At 46.0% G+C, this 14,640-nt stretch overlaps 1 protein-coding gene across 10 annotated transcripts in view; it reads left to right on the forward strand.

The window, feature by feature from the left end:
• The window catches only part of LOC102136135 (RH-like protein), a 66,336-nt gene extending 51,697 nt beyond the window's left edge, over window positions 1–14,639 (forward strand). For 6 of the 10 annotated variants that reach the window (XM_005544405.5, XM_005544399.5, XM_015440633.4 and 3 more), the window contains 3 exons: window positions 1,469–1,548; window positions 7,015–7,088; window positions 14,449–14,639. In XM_005544405.5, coding sequence (XP_005544462.3) covers window positions 1,469–1,548; window positions 7,015–7,088; window positions 14,449–14,475 — 181 coding nt within the window. In that variant the 3' untranslated portion in view covers window positions 14,476–14,639. The remainder of the gene's footprint in view (window positions 1–1,468; window positions 1,549–7,014; window positions 7,089–14,448) is intronic. The other 4 variants (XM_005544398.5, XM_005544401.5, XM_005544397.5 and 1 more) reach the window with 2 other exon arrangements.
• Window position 14,640: the final 1 nt, after the last annotated feature.

Raw genomic sequence — 14,640 nt, forward strand, 5'->3', positions numbered from 1 at the left:
CTTAATATTAGATCAATGAATTGAGTAATTGACTCCATTTTTCAGTCATTCAATAAACATTTCCCTGAGGTTTTGATAACCTGAACTGTGTTTGGTGCTGGAGAGGAAGCAAACTATTGAAGATATACAAAGATGGCAAAGATGAGGGCCTGGAGCTTGCCATGCGGATGGGGGGATGGCTGCCTGAATGGTTGGGCAGGTAGTTGTTGATATCTGCACTCACTACTTGAGCAGCAGGGTGGCAACTCTTTTTATCTTTTTAATTTATTTTTCTAGTCTCAGGGTAGTTCTTTTCAATTCTCTCCACTCCCCCATGATCTCTTGAAGTAGGAATTGCCATTATTTCCCCCACTTTATAAGGAACAATCAGTAAAGACAGGTAAGATAACCAAATGACATACAAGGGGGGTCCACCCCACGAGGCTGCAGGCTTGGGGCTTTGCTTTGTCTTAAAAATGAGAAGATGAGCTGCCCACCTGTTGAGACAAGAAATAGGAAAGGCTTAAAAAACTGGCTTGTTGTGTACAACTATCCGTGGGGCTGCAGTGAAGGCAGTTCCCAGGTGCAGGCTGAACCCTGGCACAATCACATTTAGCATCCAAGGGCCCCCGTAATATCTTAATCTTTGAATTGAACCCCTGGGGTTGCCTTGAAGGGGAGAGGTCCTGGAAGTATGTTCAAGGGGTAAGGATGGGCAGGGAGATGGGTCTGAAAGCCAAGCTGTACCCCACCCACCTTGCCCCAAGAGAAATAGAACCTTCATCTTTAATTGCCTGATGAGAAAACTGGGGGCTGGCCAGACGTGGTGGCTCATGCCTGTAATCCCAGCACTTTGGGAGGCTGAGGTGGGCAGATCACTTGAGGTCAGGAGTTCAAGACCAGCCTGGTCAACATGGTGAAATCCCATCTCTATTAATAATACAAAAATTAGCCAGGTATGGTGGCATGTGCCTATAGTCCCAGCTACTTGAGGCACAAGAATCGCTTGAACCTGAGGGGCAGAGGTTGCAGTGAGCCGAGATCGTGCCACTGCACTCCAGTCTGGACGACAGAGTGAGATTCCGTTTCACAAAACAACAACAACAACCAAAAAAAAAAAAAAAGAGAGAGAGAAAACTGGAGGCTCTGAGAGGTTAAGGGACTTGCCCAGGGTCTTGCAGTTAGTAAGTGACAGAGCTGGCACTTGAGCTTGGGTTTTCTGACTCCTGGTCTGGTTCATTATCCACAAGGTGCTGAGAACTAAAATAAGCCACAGACGATCTTGGAATCTCCTTCCCCTCCCTCCCTCCCACAGGTCTGCATGGCTTTTGGGGAAAATGACAGGGGAATGTACCAGCTAGGAAGAGGACCCTTGTTTTCCTCATGGCCCTTCCTGGCAATGGCACTACTGACACCAACAGTCCTTTTTGTCCCTGATGACCTCTGCTGCCTGATGCCCAAGTGACCACCTCTGCTTTGTCATTTCTAGGATCGGCTTCCAGGTCCTTCTCAGCACTGGGACACTCAGCTTGGCCATGGCGATGAGTATCACATCTGGTCTCCTGACAGGTCAGTGTGAGGCCACCTTTCTTCCACCATTGCCCAGGACACAGCACCTACATCCAGAGCACACCCTGCCATGTGGCTGGATGTATTTGTGCCCCATCTCCTTCCCTGAGGATCACATAATTTCATAATTGGAAAGGTCCTTAGAGGTCACCTGCTGCTGATGTGGACTGTGAGGCCAGGGAAGGGAAGGGACATCCCTGAGGTTATAAGTAGGGTGAGTGGCAACATTGCAGACTTTTGAACCCAGGGCTGATGATCACACTCGGTTTTGCACAGAAGCCTGAGAAAATCCTTACACACAAAAGCCTACCTTTTATTTCTGAGGACACCCATAATACTATTTTATTCAACAGGTATTTATTCAATATCCACTATGAGCCAGGCACTGGGGACACAGCTGTGAGCAAAACAAATTCTCTGACTTCATAGAACTGACCTTCTAGTGGGGGAAAGTATTAACAATAAATAGACAAATAAGTGTCTACTATGTCAGATGGTAATAAGTGGCTGTGAAGACAGAGCAAACTAGAGAGACATAGAGTCAGTGTGGGATGGGGTGTTCTTTTAGAGGGGTGGTCAGGGCGGGGTTATCTGAGTAGTTGGCTTTTAAGCAGAGGCCCCAGTGAAGAGGAGGGAGATATGCCATGCATTTAGTTAGGGGAAGAACCTTCCATGAAAATAGGATGGCAAGTGCAAAGGCCCTGAGGCAGGAGCATGCTTTGTGTGTTGAGGGAACAGTAAGGAGACCAGTGTGGTTGGTGTGAATGGAGTGAGAAGGAGTGGCAGGGGTTGAGGGCAGAATGGTAGCGAGGAGCAGGCCCTTATAAAAGATGGGAAGCCACTGGAGATCTTTCAACAAAGGAGTAAAGTATGTTTCTGCTCTTGCAATACAATAGAACAGCAAAAAATCTTGGGGAGTTGCTAATTAGTCAGTTTTACTTATAGGCCAGGTGAAAATATGTGGCTATGTGCAGTGGCTCACACCTGTAATCCCAGCACTTTGGGAGACCGAACTGGGAAGATCACCTGAGGTCAGGAGTTCAAGACCAGCCTGGCCAACATGGTGAAACCCCGTCTCTACTAAAAATACAAAAATTAGCCAGGCGTGGTGGCGGGCGCCTATAATCCCAGCTGTTTGGGAGGCTGAGGCAGGAGAATTGCTTGAACCTGGGAGGCAGAGATTGCAGTGAGCCGAGACTCTGGAAAAAAAAAAAAAAGAAAAAAAGAAAAAAAGAAAAAACACATTCAGGCCGGGAGCAGTGGCTTACGCCTGTAATCCCAGCACTTTGGGAGGCTGAGGCGGGCAGATCACCTGAGGTCAGGAGTTTGAGACCAGCCTGACCAACATGGCAAAACCCTGTCTCTACCAGAAATACAAAAATTAGCCAGGTGTGGTGGCATGTGCCTGTAGTCCCAGCTACTTGGGAGGCTGAAGTAGGGGAATGGCTTGACCCCAAGAGGTGGAGGTTACAATGAGCTGAGGTTGCACCACTGCCGTCCAGCCTAGGCGAGAGTGAGACTGTCTCAAAAAAAGAAAAAAAGAAAGAAAATATACATTCCATCCAGAACTGTTCACCTTTATTCTATAAGCAAACATCTTTTATTGGTTAGACACCCATATACGTGTCCCTAAGCAGGAGGTGGATGCCAAATAAGAGACAAATGACATAAGACACTATGAGTTGTGTGACGTCGGGCATGTCACTTCACTCCTTCTGAGCCTTGGTTAGCTTCTCTGTAAAATGAAAGGATTATAATAACTAAGCTGGCTTCCTTCCAGCTTTAACAAACTATATGGAGGTACTTTTTGGAGTTACCTGGGTAATTTCTGAGCATGAGATTGGCTAGAATTCCTTTAATATACCAATGTTGGGCCTTAGCTTTCGGCAGAGTCTGTGTGAAGAAGCAGAGGCGGAGTAGAGTTAATTCCGTAAGTTAACGTTCAGTTCGTGGCAGCTGGCAATCCAACCCTGGGAAAGGCTGCCGGATTTAGCAAAACTGCAAGGTGTCTGTTTTTAAATTCGAAATGAATTGGGTATCCTGCATTTTATTTGGCAACTGTATCCCGGGAATCACACTGTTCACTGTTATCACTGGTATGTTCAAAGTGGTGCTGACTTGTGCTCTGTCTTGTAAGGTACCTGGGGGTCTTTTTTTTGAGACGGAGTCTCGCTCTGTCGCCCAGGCTGGAGTGCAGTGGCGCGATCTCAGCTCACTGCAAGCTCTGCCTCCCAGGTTCATGCCATTCTCCTGCCTCAGCCTCCCGAGTAGCTGGGACCACAGGCGCCCGCCACCACGCCCGGCTAATTTTTTGTATTTTTAGTAGAGACAGGGTTTCACCGTGTTAGCCAGGATGGTCTCGATCTTCTGACCTCGTGATCCGCCTGCCTCAGCCTCCTAAAGTGCTGGGATTACAGGCATGAGCCACCGCGCCTGGCCCTAGGGGTCTTATGCTTCACTGGAGTCAAAAAAGATGAACAGAGGAAAAGACAATCATATTGTTCCTTTAAGAGTTAAGACCAACAGGCTTTCCTCTTTATATGTTGTTTTTGACATTAGCGAACTGGTGATTAAAAACAACTTGGGTGGCTCATACTTGTAATCCCAGCACTTTGGGAAGCTGAAGCAGGAGAATAGCTTGAGGCCAGGAGTTCAAGACCAGCCAGGGCAACATAGTGAGACCCCATCTTTACAAAAGATACAAAAAATTAGCCAGATGTGGTGGTACACCTGTAGTCCCAGCTACTCCAGAGGCTGAGATGGGAGGATCAGTTGAGCCTGGAGGCAGAAGTTGCAGTGAGCTGAGATCGTGCCATTGCATACCAGCCTAGACAACAGAGTGAGACCCTATCTCAGAAAAGGAAACAAAACAACTTGGACAATGGAAGGGGGAAAAATTCCCTCAGGCAGCCAAAATTGCACCAAATGGATTCCCAGAAGCCAAGCACTTAACTTGTTAATTGACCTCTCTATTTGGAGCCTGTCTGTACTTATTTAAGAAACAATCCTATCAAGCATAGTTATTGGATTTCTCAGCTCAGGTAGATTAGAAATAGCAGATTAGAGGTGGGCTAGGTTTCTAGAGGTAAAGTACACCAGCAGAAGTTAGAAGTGAAAGCAAAGAGCCTAACAGAAGAAGATAAATTCTTTTTTTTTTTTTTTTTTTTGAGACAGAATTTTGCTTTTGTTGCACAGGCTGGAGTGCCGTGGCACTATCTCGGCTTACCGTGTAACCTCCGCCTCCTGGGTTCAAGTGATTCTCCTGCCTCAGTCTCCTGAGTAGCTGGGATTACAGGCATGCACCACTACGCCCGGCTAATTTTGTATTTTTAGTAGAGACAGGGTTTCTCCATGTTGGTCACACTGGTCTTGAACTTCCGACCTCAGGTGATCTGCCCGCCTTGGTCTCCCAAAGTGCTGGGATTACAGGCGTGAGCCACTGCGCCTGGCTGAGAAATTCTTAAAACTGGACACAAGAACACAAAACGCTTGGGCTGCTGAGAGATTAGACCAACAACCCTCCATGGCTACACACCTTTTCCACATTATATGGCACGTTATAAGTGGGTATTCCTTTTTTTTTTTTTTTTTTTTTTTGAGACTGAGTCTGGCTCTGTCGCCCAGGCTGGAGTGCAGTGGCCGGATCTCAGCTCACTGCAAGCTCCGCCTCCCGGGTTTACGCCATTCTCCTGCCTCAGCCTCCGGAGTAGCTGGGACCACAGGCGCCCGCCACCTCGCCCGGCTAGTTTTTTGTATTTTTTAGTAGAGACGGGGTTTCACTGTGTTAGCCAGGATGGTCTCGATCTCCTGACCTTGTGATCCGCCCGTCTCGGCCTCCCAAAGTGCTGGGATTACAGGCTTGAGCCACCGCGCCCGGCATAAGTGGGTATTCCTAGTGATAGTTCTGATTTTTTTTTTTTTAGAAAAAGTCTAAATATGTTTAGTGTTGTCTCAGAAGACAAAATATATTTTAGACAGATATTCCTCAGTGATGAGTAAGCCTCAGCTATCTGGAAAATTCATGCAGGTGCCAGAGATCATTACTGAGTAATTCAAGCTAACTGCGTCATATGCTGGTGGTACCCTGCATGCCAATATCACCTAAGGGAAGCACCGCGAAAGGGAAATTTGAATCTCAGTAAGCACTCGCCCGTTCACGTTAACCACGCTGGAACTGATCATCCTTAATAATACACAGATAAATCTATCAGGAGCATTTCCTTGCTTCCTGTGAAAGGAAGCACTCATTCCATGTGTCCCGTGAAATTCAGCCAACTTCCAGAAGCTGGAGGAATACATATGGCCAAGCTATCTGGGCAGAGAGTAGACGGAAAATGGAGGCTGGGCACAGTGGCTCACACCTGTAATCGCACCCTTTGGAAGGCAAAGGCGGGCAGATCACTTGAGCTCAGGTGTTCAAGACCAGCCTGGGCAACACGGCGAAACCCCGTCTCCGCAAAAAATACAAAAAAAAAAAAAAAAAAAAAAAATGAGCTGGTTATGGTAGCACACACTTGTGGTCCCAGCCACTTGGGAGGCTGAGGTGGGAGGATTGCTTGAGCCCGGGAGTTTGAGGCTGCAATGAGCTGTGATTGTGCCAGTGCACTCCAGCCTGGATAACAGAATGAGACCCTGTCCTAAAAACAAAAAATAAAAGATACTTAAAGAGATGGGGAAAAGGAAGGGCAGGCACCAAAGCATATTATAAGCTACTTTCCTAACTACACAAGTGGAATCTTAAACTGAGGTTCTCGGGAGTTGACTGGAGCCAGAGAAGACAGACCTATAGGAGCACCCAATTGGAGTAACCCTCTGTAGTAGCCTGTATGTCTTACACGGATCAGCTTTCAGGGGGCCCTTCTACTCCATCTGGGGAAGGACATCAGATGTGTGGCTCTCATGTACTGCTCAGTGCACTGCCATTCCCAGTTCTTTTTTTAAAAAAAAAATGTCTACAGAATCGGCCAGATGCTATGCCTTATGCCTATAATACTAGCACTTTGGGAGGCCAAGGTGGGTGGATCACCTGAGGTCAGGAGTTCTAGACTAGCCTGGCCAACATGGTGAAACCCTGTCTCTACTGAAAAAAAAAAAGTTAGCTGGATGTGGTGGCAGGCGCCTATAATCCCAGCTACTTGGGAGGCTGAGGCAGGAGAATCGCTTGAAACTGGGAGGCAGAGGTTGCAGTGAGCCAAGATCATGCCATTGTACTCCAGCCTGGGCGATAGAGCGAGACTCTGTCTCAAAATAAAATATAAAATAAAAATAAAATAAAATAAAATAAAATGTCTACAGAATTAAGCTGGTCCAGGAATGATGGGGCTTCCTTTTATTTGTCTTTCAATTGTGGGAGAAAAAGGATTTCTATTGAGATACTGTCATTTTGACACACAATATTTCGATTAATCTTGAGATTAAAAATCCTGTGCTCCAAAAGTTTTAACATTTAATTATGCATTTAAACAGGTTTGCTTCTAAATCTCAAAATATGGAAAGGACCTCATGTGGCTAAATATTTTGATGACCAAGCCTTCTGGGAGGTAAGATTTTTCACCTATTAATGTGATAGATTTTGAGTGCGTGAACTTAAAAACATACTTGGGTATACATGTTGACTTGCTGTTTTTGAGTAAAATGGAAACAAAAATGAAGTAAGGAACAGCAGGAGGAACTGGAGGAGGAACAAATCCATGATATACGTGTGTGGGGGAGGATGGCGGGGAGGTGGCAAAAGTCACCATTTCCCTGATGCCTCAAATTCATTCACAGTCAGGGATGAGACAGCTGCCACTGGCTGCACTTCCCCTTCCCATCTGCAGTCCTCAACATAGCCAAATAGTTTGACATTCAGGTGGCAGAACCCTGCAAGGCAAGAGCAGGAAGAAACCTCAAGCCTTGGAGTCCAACCCCTTTTTTGACAGATGCTAAGAGTGGAGATATGACTTACCAAGATCTTACAGCTGGCTGGGCGCGGTGGCTCATGCCTGTAATCCCAGCACTTTGGGAGGCTGAGGTGGGCGATCACCTGAGGCCAGGAGTTTGAGACCAGCCTGGCCAACATGTTGAAACCCCATCTCTACTAAAAATACAAAAGTTAGCTGGGCGTGGTGCCACATGCCTGTAATCCCAGTTACTCGGGAGGCTGAGGCAGGAGAATCGCTTGAAATCAGGAGGCGGAGGCTGCAGTGAACCAAGATTGCGCCACTGCACTCCAGCCTGGGCGACAAGAGCTGACACTGTGTCTCAAAAAAAAAAAAAAAAAAAAAATCTTACAGTGTGTGAGTATCCAGGCTGAGTCCTGAACACAGCTCTTGATAAATGGTAACAGGCAGGCACAAAAAAATGTGTTGTACAGGAGTCTGAGATCACTTAGCAAAGGGACATAGAGCTCAAACAACTCAGCAGCTGCTGAGGGTCCCGTGTTACATTGTAGTGTTTGTTGTTGAGACTGTGCTAGAAAGAAGGTAAAGAAGGTTGGGGCTCACTCCCTGCCCCCTTCCCACTCTTCTCCCTTTGACCTACTCATAGTTTACGCAGCACTCTGATGTGTCCCCTTAGGCCATCCTCTAGTCAATGCTGTGGGTAGGCTGGACCAGCAGGGACCTGTATTGTCACAGTAAGTCCAGGCCAACAGAGGTCAGACTGCCGCCCGGTGTTGTACCTTTGTGAGTGGCAGAGCCAAGCCAGAACCCAGGCCTTCTGAATCCCAGGCCAATGTTTGCCCCACCCAGCATCCAAGATGTCGCTCACTAAGGGGACAGAGAAGCAGCCTTATTATGGGCCTGGACACCTGTGCCTGAGGGATCAAGCAGAGAGAACCTGAGGAGAGACCCTGCCCCTTCTTTTCCTTCTCCTTCCTCTCCTTTCTCCTTCCTCTTCTTCCTCTTCAAATAACTTTTTGAGGTATAACTGGCAATCAATTGTACATATTTAGGCCGGGTGTGGTGGCTTATGCCTGTAATCCCAGCACTTTGGGAGGCCAAGGCGGGTGGATCACTTGCGATCAGGAGTTTGAGACCAGCCTGGGCAACATGGTGAGACTCCGTCTCCACTAAAAATATAAAAATCAGCCAGATGTGATGGCAGGCGTCTGTAATCCCGGCTACTCGGGAGGCTGAGGCAGGAGAATCACTTGAACCTGGGAAGCGAAGTTTGCAGTGAGCCCAAATCATGCCACTGCACTCCTGCCTGGGTGACAGAGCAAGACTTTGTCTCAAAAACAAAACAATTGCACATATTTAAAGTATATAATTTGATACATTTTAACGTATTTGTACACCCAAGAGACCAACACCACCATCAAAACAAGGAGCACACTCATCACTTCCACACACTTCCTCCTGCTCCTTTGAAATTCCTCCCTCCCTATCCACCTGGTTCCACCCACAGGCAACCACTGAACTACTTTCTGTCACTACAGATGGTTTGCATTTTCTGTAATTTTTTGGTTTGAGACAGGGTCTCACTCTGTCACCCAGACTGTAGTGCAGTGACGCCATCATGGCTCACTGTAGCCTCAACCTCCCCAGGTTCAGGTGATCCGCCCCCCCTTACCTCCTGAGTAGCTAGGACCACAGGTGCATGCCACCATGCCAGGCTAATTTTTGTATTTTTTGTTTGTTTGTTTTTGTAGAGATGGGGTTTCACCATATTACCTAGGCTGGTCTCGAACTCCTGGGTTCAAGCAATCCTCCTGCCTTGGCCTCTCAAAGTGCTGGGATTATAGGTGTGAGCCACTGTGCCCAGCCCTCTGTAATGTTATACAAAGGGAATCATGCAGCACGTACTCCCCTTTGTCTGGCTTCTTTTGCTCAGCGTGATTACTCTAAGAATCATCCGTGTTGTTGCGTGTAACTGACTTTATCAGCTTCTCTCTGCAGCTGTCAGCTCCTGCTTCTCCCAACAGCCAGTCTTTGTCCCCTGCAAGGGTTCTTGCCTATTTAGCAGAATCAGGGTACTCTATTGAAAGGACTCAGAAAATTGGTTTAATCTATTCATTCATTCCTCAAGTATTTATTGAATAACTATTCTAATCAACCAAGGATACCACAAACAGGACAGGTCTCCAGCTCAGTCACTAGAGTTGCAATAAATATTTGCTGGATAGGTCAGGTGCAGTGGCCCACACGTGTAATCCCAGCACTCTGGGGATTACTGAGACAGGAGGATCTCTTGAGCCCAGAAGGCCAAGGCTGCAGAGAACCATGATCCTGCCACTGCACTCCAGCCTGGGTGACACAGTAAGACCCCGTCTCTGAAAAAAAATTTGCTAGATAAATTAAGGAAATCCAAGGAACCCTATCTAACACTAGCCACTGCAGCAACAGGTAAACCAGAAAGAGTGTGCATTTGGAATGAGGAAACCTGATGTTAGCATCATTCTGTAATGTCATATGTTATGTAATGTAGTGTATAATGTATTGTATTATATTATGTAATGTATGTATTATGTAGGCAAGTTCCTCGACCTCTTTCACTGGTAAAATAAGAGTAGTAATCTTTGCTCTATCTAAGAAAGTGGGTTATTTTAAAGATCAAGTGAGGTAATAATGTCTGTAACAACATTCTGTAAAATACAAACCACCACATGAATGTGAAAGTTTATTACTAGGGATTTAGCCAACCACGAAGGAATGTGTGAGCATAAGAGCTATCATATTGCAAGCCTACAGTTTCTGATTTTGTGCTAGGTGCTTTTCCACATTACCTGATTTTATCCTCACAACAACCCTGCATAAAAGTAAGTATCTCGCCCAGGTGAGGTGACTCATGCCTATAATCCCAGCACTTTGGGAGCCTGAAGTGGGCAAATCACTTGAGGCCAGGAGTTTGAAACTAGCCTGGCCAATGTGGTGAAACCCTGTCTCCACTAAAAATACACACACACACAGACACACACACACACACACACACACACACAAAAGCCAGGCATGGTGGCGGATGCTTGTAATCCCAGCTACTTGGGAAGCTGAGGCAGGAGAATTGCTTGAGCCTGGGAGGTGGATATTGCAGTGAGCCGAGATTGCGCCACTGCACTCCAGCCTGGGTGACAGAGCAAGGCTCCATCTCAAAAAAAAAAAAAAAAAAGTAAGTATCTCAGTCTTGAAGATGATGAAACGGAGGCCTAGAGAGATTAAGTAACTTGCCCAAAATGACAGAACTAATGCATAGAAAAGAAGAAATTTGATGTCTTTTGGCTCCAAAGACACCCCACATATGTGTTGAGTACAGTTACTAGAGAAAAGTTATTCCACCCCCACCCCACCCCCAGAAATCTTCTGACTTGTTTTCTCGCGGTTGAGTAGGACCATTTATTCGGCAGTGTACCATTCTCAGCTTGCAGTTGAAAGCAAAATACCCATTAAACAGGCAAGGATGCAAACTTGCAAAGCTGATAAATCCAGAGGTGATTTTTAAAAAAATTTGTATTTCTTCTCAAACCATCCAACAAGACATTTTAAATACTCTTACTGAATTTCATGGAACTGACTGCCAGGGTTGGAAGGACATTAAAGCCAGCTCAGCCACTGCTTCACTGGTTGGCCAGACCACGCCTGGCACTTCTGGGAGGGAGCACTCACCACTCCCCAAGGGCACCCATCTCATCCTCCGACGGTTTATTAAAATGCACTCATTCATTTGCTAATTCATTCCACTACATGTATTACCCAATTTGTGACACGGTATGAAGTACCAGAGAGATAATTCTAATATAGTTATGGGTCTCCAGGAGCCAGATATGCTAATCTCCTATCCTCCTGCAGTCTACCGTGGTCCTCACCAGATACTTATTTACAAAAATTCAGTTTGTTTATTATTTTATTACCTTTTTTTTTTTGAGACAAGAGTCTTGCTTTGTAGCTCAGGCTAGAATGTAATGGTGTGATCTCGGCTCACTGCAACCTCCGCCTCCCAGGTTCAAGCGATTCTCCTGCTTCAGCCTCCTGAGTAGCTGGGACTACAGGTGCCTGCTACCACGGCTAATTTTTGAAGTTTTAGTAGAGATGGGGTTTCACCACGTTGGCCAGGCTGAAGTGATCCGCCGGCCTCAGCCTCCCAAAGTGCTGGAATTACAGGTGACCGGCCAGAATTAGTTTTAAGAAATGCATGTCAGTGAGCCCTTGTGCTTTGCTAAGCATGAAATAAAATCCATGGTTTATTAAACTGAAATAAAAAAGGGAAAAGTTTATTCTTTTAATGAAAGCAGAAGACACATGAAAGATTGTGTTATAAACTGAAGTTTTGGCCGGGCATGGTGGCTCACGCCTGTAATCCCAGCATTTTGGGAGGCTGAGGTGGGCAGATCACCTGAGATAAGGAGTTCGAGACCAGCCTGGCCAATATGGTGAAACCACGTCTCTACCAAAAATATAAAAAATTAGCCAGGTGTGGTGGTTCGCGACTATAACCCCAGCTACTCAGGAGGCTGAGGCAGAAAAATCACTTGAACCCGGGAGGCAGAGGTTGCAGTGAGCTGAGATCGTGCCACTGCACTCCAGCCTGGGCGACAGAGCGAGACTCTGTTTCAAAAAAAATAAATAAATACAAATAATGTAAAATGAAACAAGCAATCCTGGCAGTAGCTGCTGGAATGAGAGGAGGGAGAGGTCTTAGGGCGGTCAGGGAGAATGGAGCATGGAGTTGTGTTGGATTTGGCTAAGCAGCAGGAAGTGCAAGGCATTCCAAGCAAGGGGCAGGGAACAGAAGCAGCATGAGCAACCTGGCTCGGCAGTGTGTGAAAAGGCTGAAAGGTGGCTAGAGCCACTTCAATTTCATCCTTGAGGCAAATGGGAAACTCCCAAAGGTTTGAGTGGGGATGCGATGCCTACAATGAAAGTTTGAGAGTGAAGTAGAGTGATTGGATTGAGTGTAGGGCGGATTCTGAAGTAACTGCAATGTGCTGAAGATTATCCATTGACTTCTGAGTATTTGCAGGTTATTTTTAAAAATGATTTTATTGCCAAGAAATATAAACACTACTGTTTTGGTACAAAAACATAACAAAGTGTGTTAAGAGTCCCTCTTGCTGTTTTATGCAAAGTTTTAAAAACCTACTCTTGTTACAGTGGTATCACCCGTACTTCTGATTTCAAATAAATGTTCTAGAGACACAGTAAGGGTCCAACAAATGCTTGTCCAACAACACAAGGAAAGCCAGCTTTTAAAGTAAGGTAGGAAAACAGGCCGGGCGCAGAGGCTCACACCTGTAATCCCAACACTTTGGGAGGCTGAGGTGAGCAGATCACTTGTGGTCAGGAGTTCAAGAACAGCTTGGCCAACATGGTGAAACCCTGTCTCTACTAAAAATGCAAAAATTAGCCAGGTGTGGTGGCGCACACCAGTAGTCCCAGATATTCAGGAGGCTGAGGCAGGAAAATGACTTGAAATGGGGAGGCAGAGGTTGCAGAACCAAGATCGTGCCACTGCACTCCAGCCTGGGGGACAGAGGGAGATGCCATTTCAAAACAAAACAAAGCAAAGCAAAATCATACAAAAACATTAGCTGGGTGTGGTGGTGCACACCTGTAATCCCAGCTACTTGGGAAGCTGAGGCAGAATTACTTGAACCCCTGGGGGGAAGTTGCAGTGAGCTGAGATCGTGTGACTGCACCCCAGCCTGGGTGACAGAGGGAGACTCTGTCTCAAAAAATATATATATGTTAAAAAAAAAAAAAGAAGAAAAAGTAAAGTAGGAAAACACATCAGCAGCCTGCCAACAGACTCCCCTAGCCTCGCTGAGGGCCAGTGTTCTGGGAGGCAGATCTGAATTCCAGTCCTAGTTCACCCACTGGCAGGCTGGTGCCCTTGGACAGGTCACTTCTCTGGGGCTCAGTTTCTTCCTCTATAAAATGAGATCAAATCCCATGTTCTACGAGTTTGTGCTCTGGCGTCAGACAGATCTGGGTTCTACCACTGCCAGCTCTGTGATCTTGTAGCTTCAGTATCGTCATCTCTGACATGGAGATAACAGTGACTCTCTCACTGGGTTGTTAGGGTTTAAAGGAGATAATGTATGTGAAATGTTAGCAAACAAGTGTTAGCTACCCTGATTTCCGGTTTCAGAGTTCTGTGGTCCAAGTTTACGCCACAGGCAGCGATGTTGTACGTTGGGCTGTGGTGTGGCAACACTTCAGCATTCACTGCATGCACAGCTTGCAGAAGAGAAGGCCAAAGGAGACCTAAGAAGGCTCTTCAAACACTTGAAAGACTGGCATGTAGGTCGAGCATGGTGGCTCAGGCCTGTGATTCCAGTAGTTTGGGAGGCCGAGACGGGTGGATCACCTCAGTTTGGGAGTTTGATACCAGCCTGACCAACATGGTGAAACCCTGTCTCTACTAAAAAATACAAAAATTAGCTGGGCATGGTGGCGGGTGCCTGTAATCCCAGCTACTCGGGTGTCTGAGGCAGGAGAATTGCTTGAACCCGGGAAGCGGAGGTTGCAGTGAGCTAAGATTGTACCGCTGCACTCCAGCCTGAGACAAGAGTGGAACTCCATCTCAAACAAACAAACAAAACAAACAAACAAAAACTGGCAAGCAGAAGAAAAATGTTTTTTCTCTACGCTTCTCTAAAGAATTTAACTAGGCCCAGGGGAGGTGCAGTTTAAATTTCTAACAATCTCAACTCCCTGCCAAATGGAATGAGCCACTTCATATGGCAATAGTGAGTCCCCTGTCTTTGGAGGCATTCAAACAAAAGCCAGATGGCCATTTATCAACAATCCATGTAAAACACTGTATGAAATAAAACCGACCTATCTAAGATCTCTTCCAATTCAGATTTTATTAAAGAATTTCTAAGGTCTTTGTGATGAGACATTTAGGCTAAGTTTCAAGAAATCAAGTTAAAATCAGTATGTGGGTTCATCTGCGATAAAAATGTTTGTTTTGCTTTTACAGTTTCCTCATTTGGCTGTTGGATTTTAAGAAAAAGCATCCAAGAAAAACAAGGCCTGTTCAAAAACAAGACAACTTCCTTTCACTGTTGCCTGCATTTGTACGTGAGAAACGCTCATGACCGCAAAGTCTCCTTATGTACAATAAAACAAGGTCAGAGACAGATTTGATATTAAAAAATAAAAGACTAAAAAC

Source organism: Macaca fascicularis, chromosome 1, assembly GCF_037993035.2.
Source record: "Macaca fascicularis isolate 582-1 chromosome 1, T2T-MFA8v1.1".
NCBI lineage: Eukaryota > Metazoa > Chordata > Mammalia > Primates > Cercopithecidae > Macaca > Macaca fascicularis.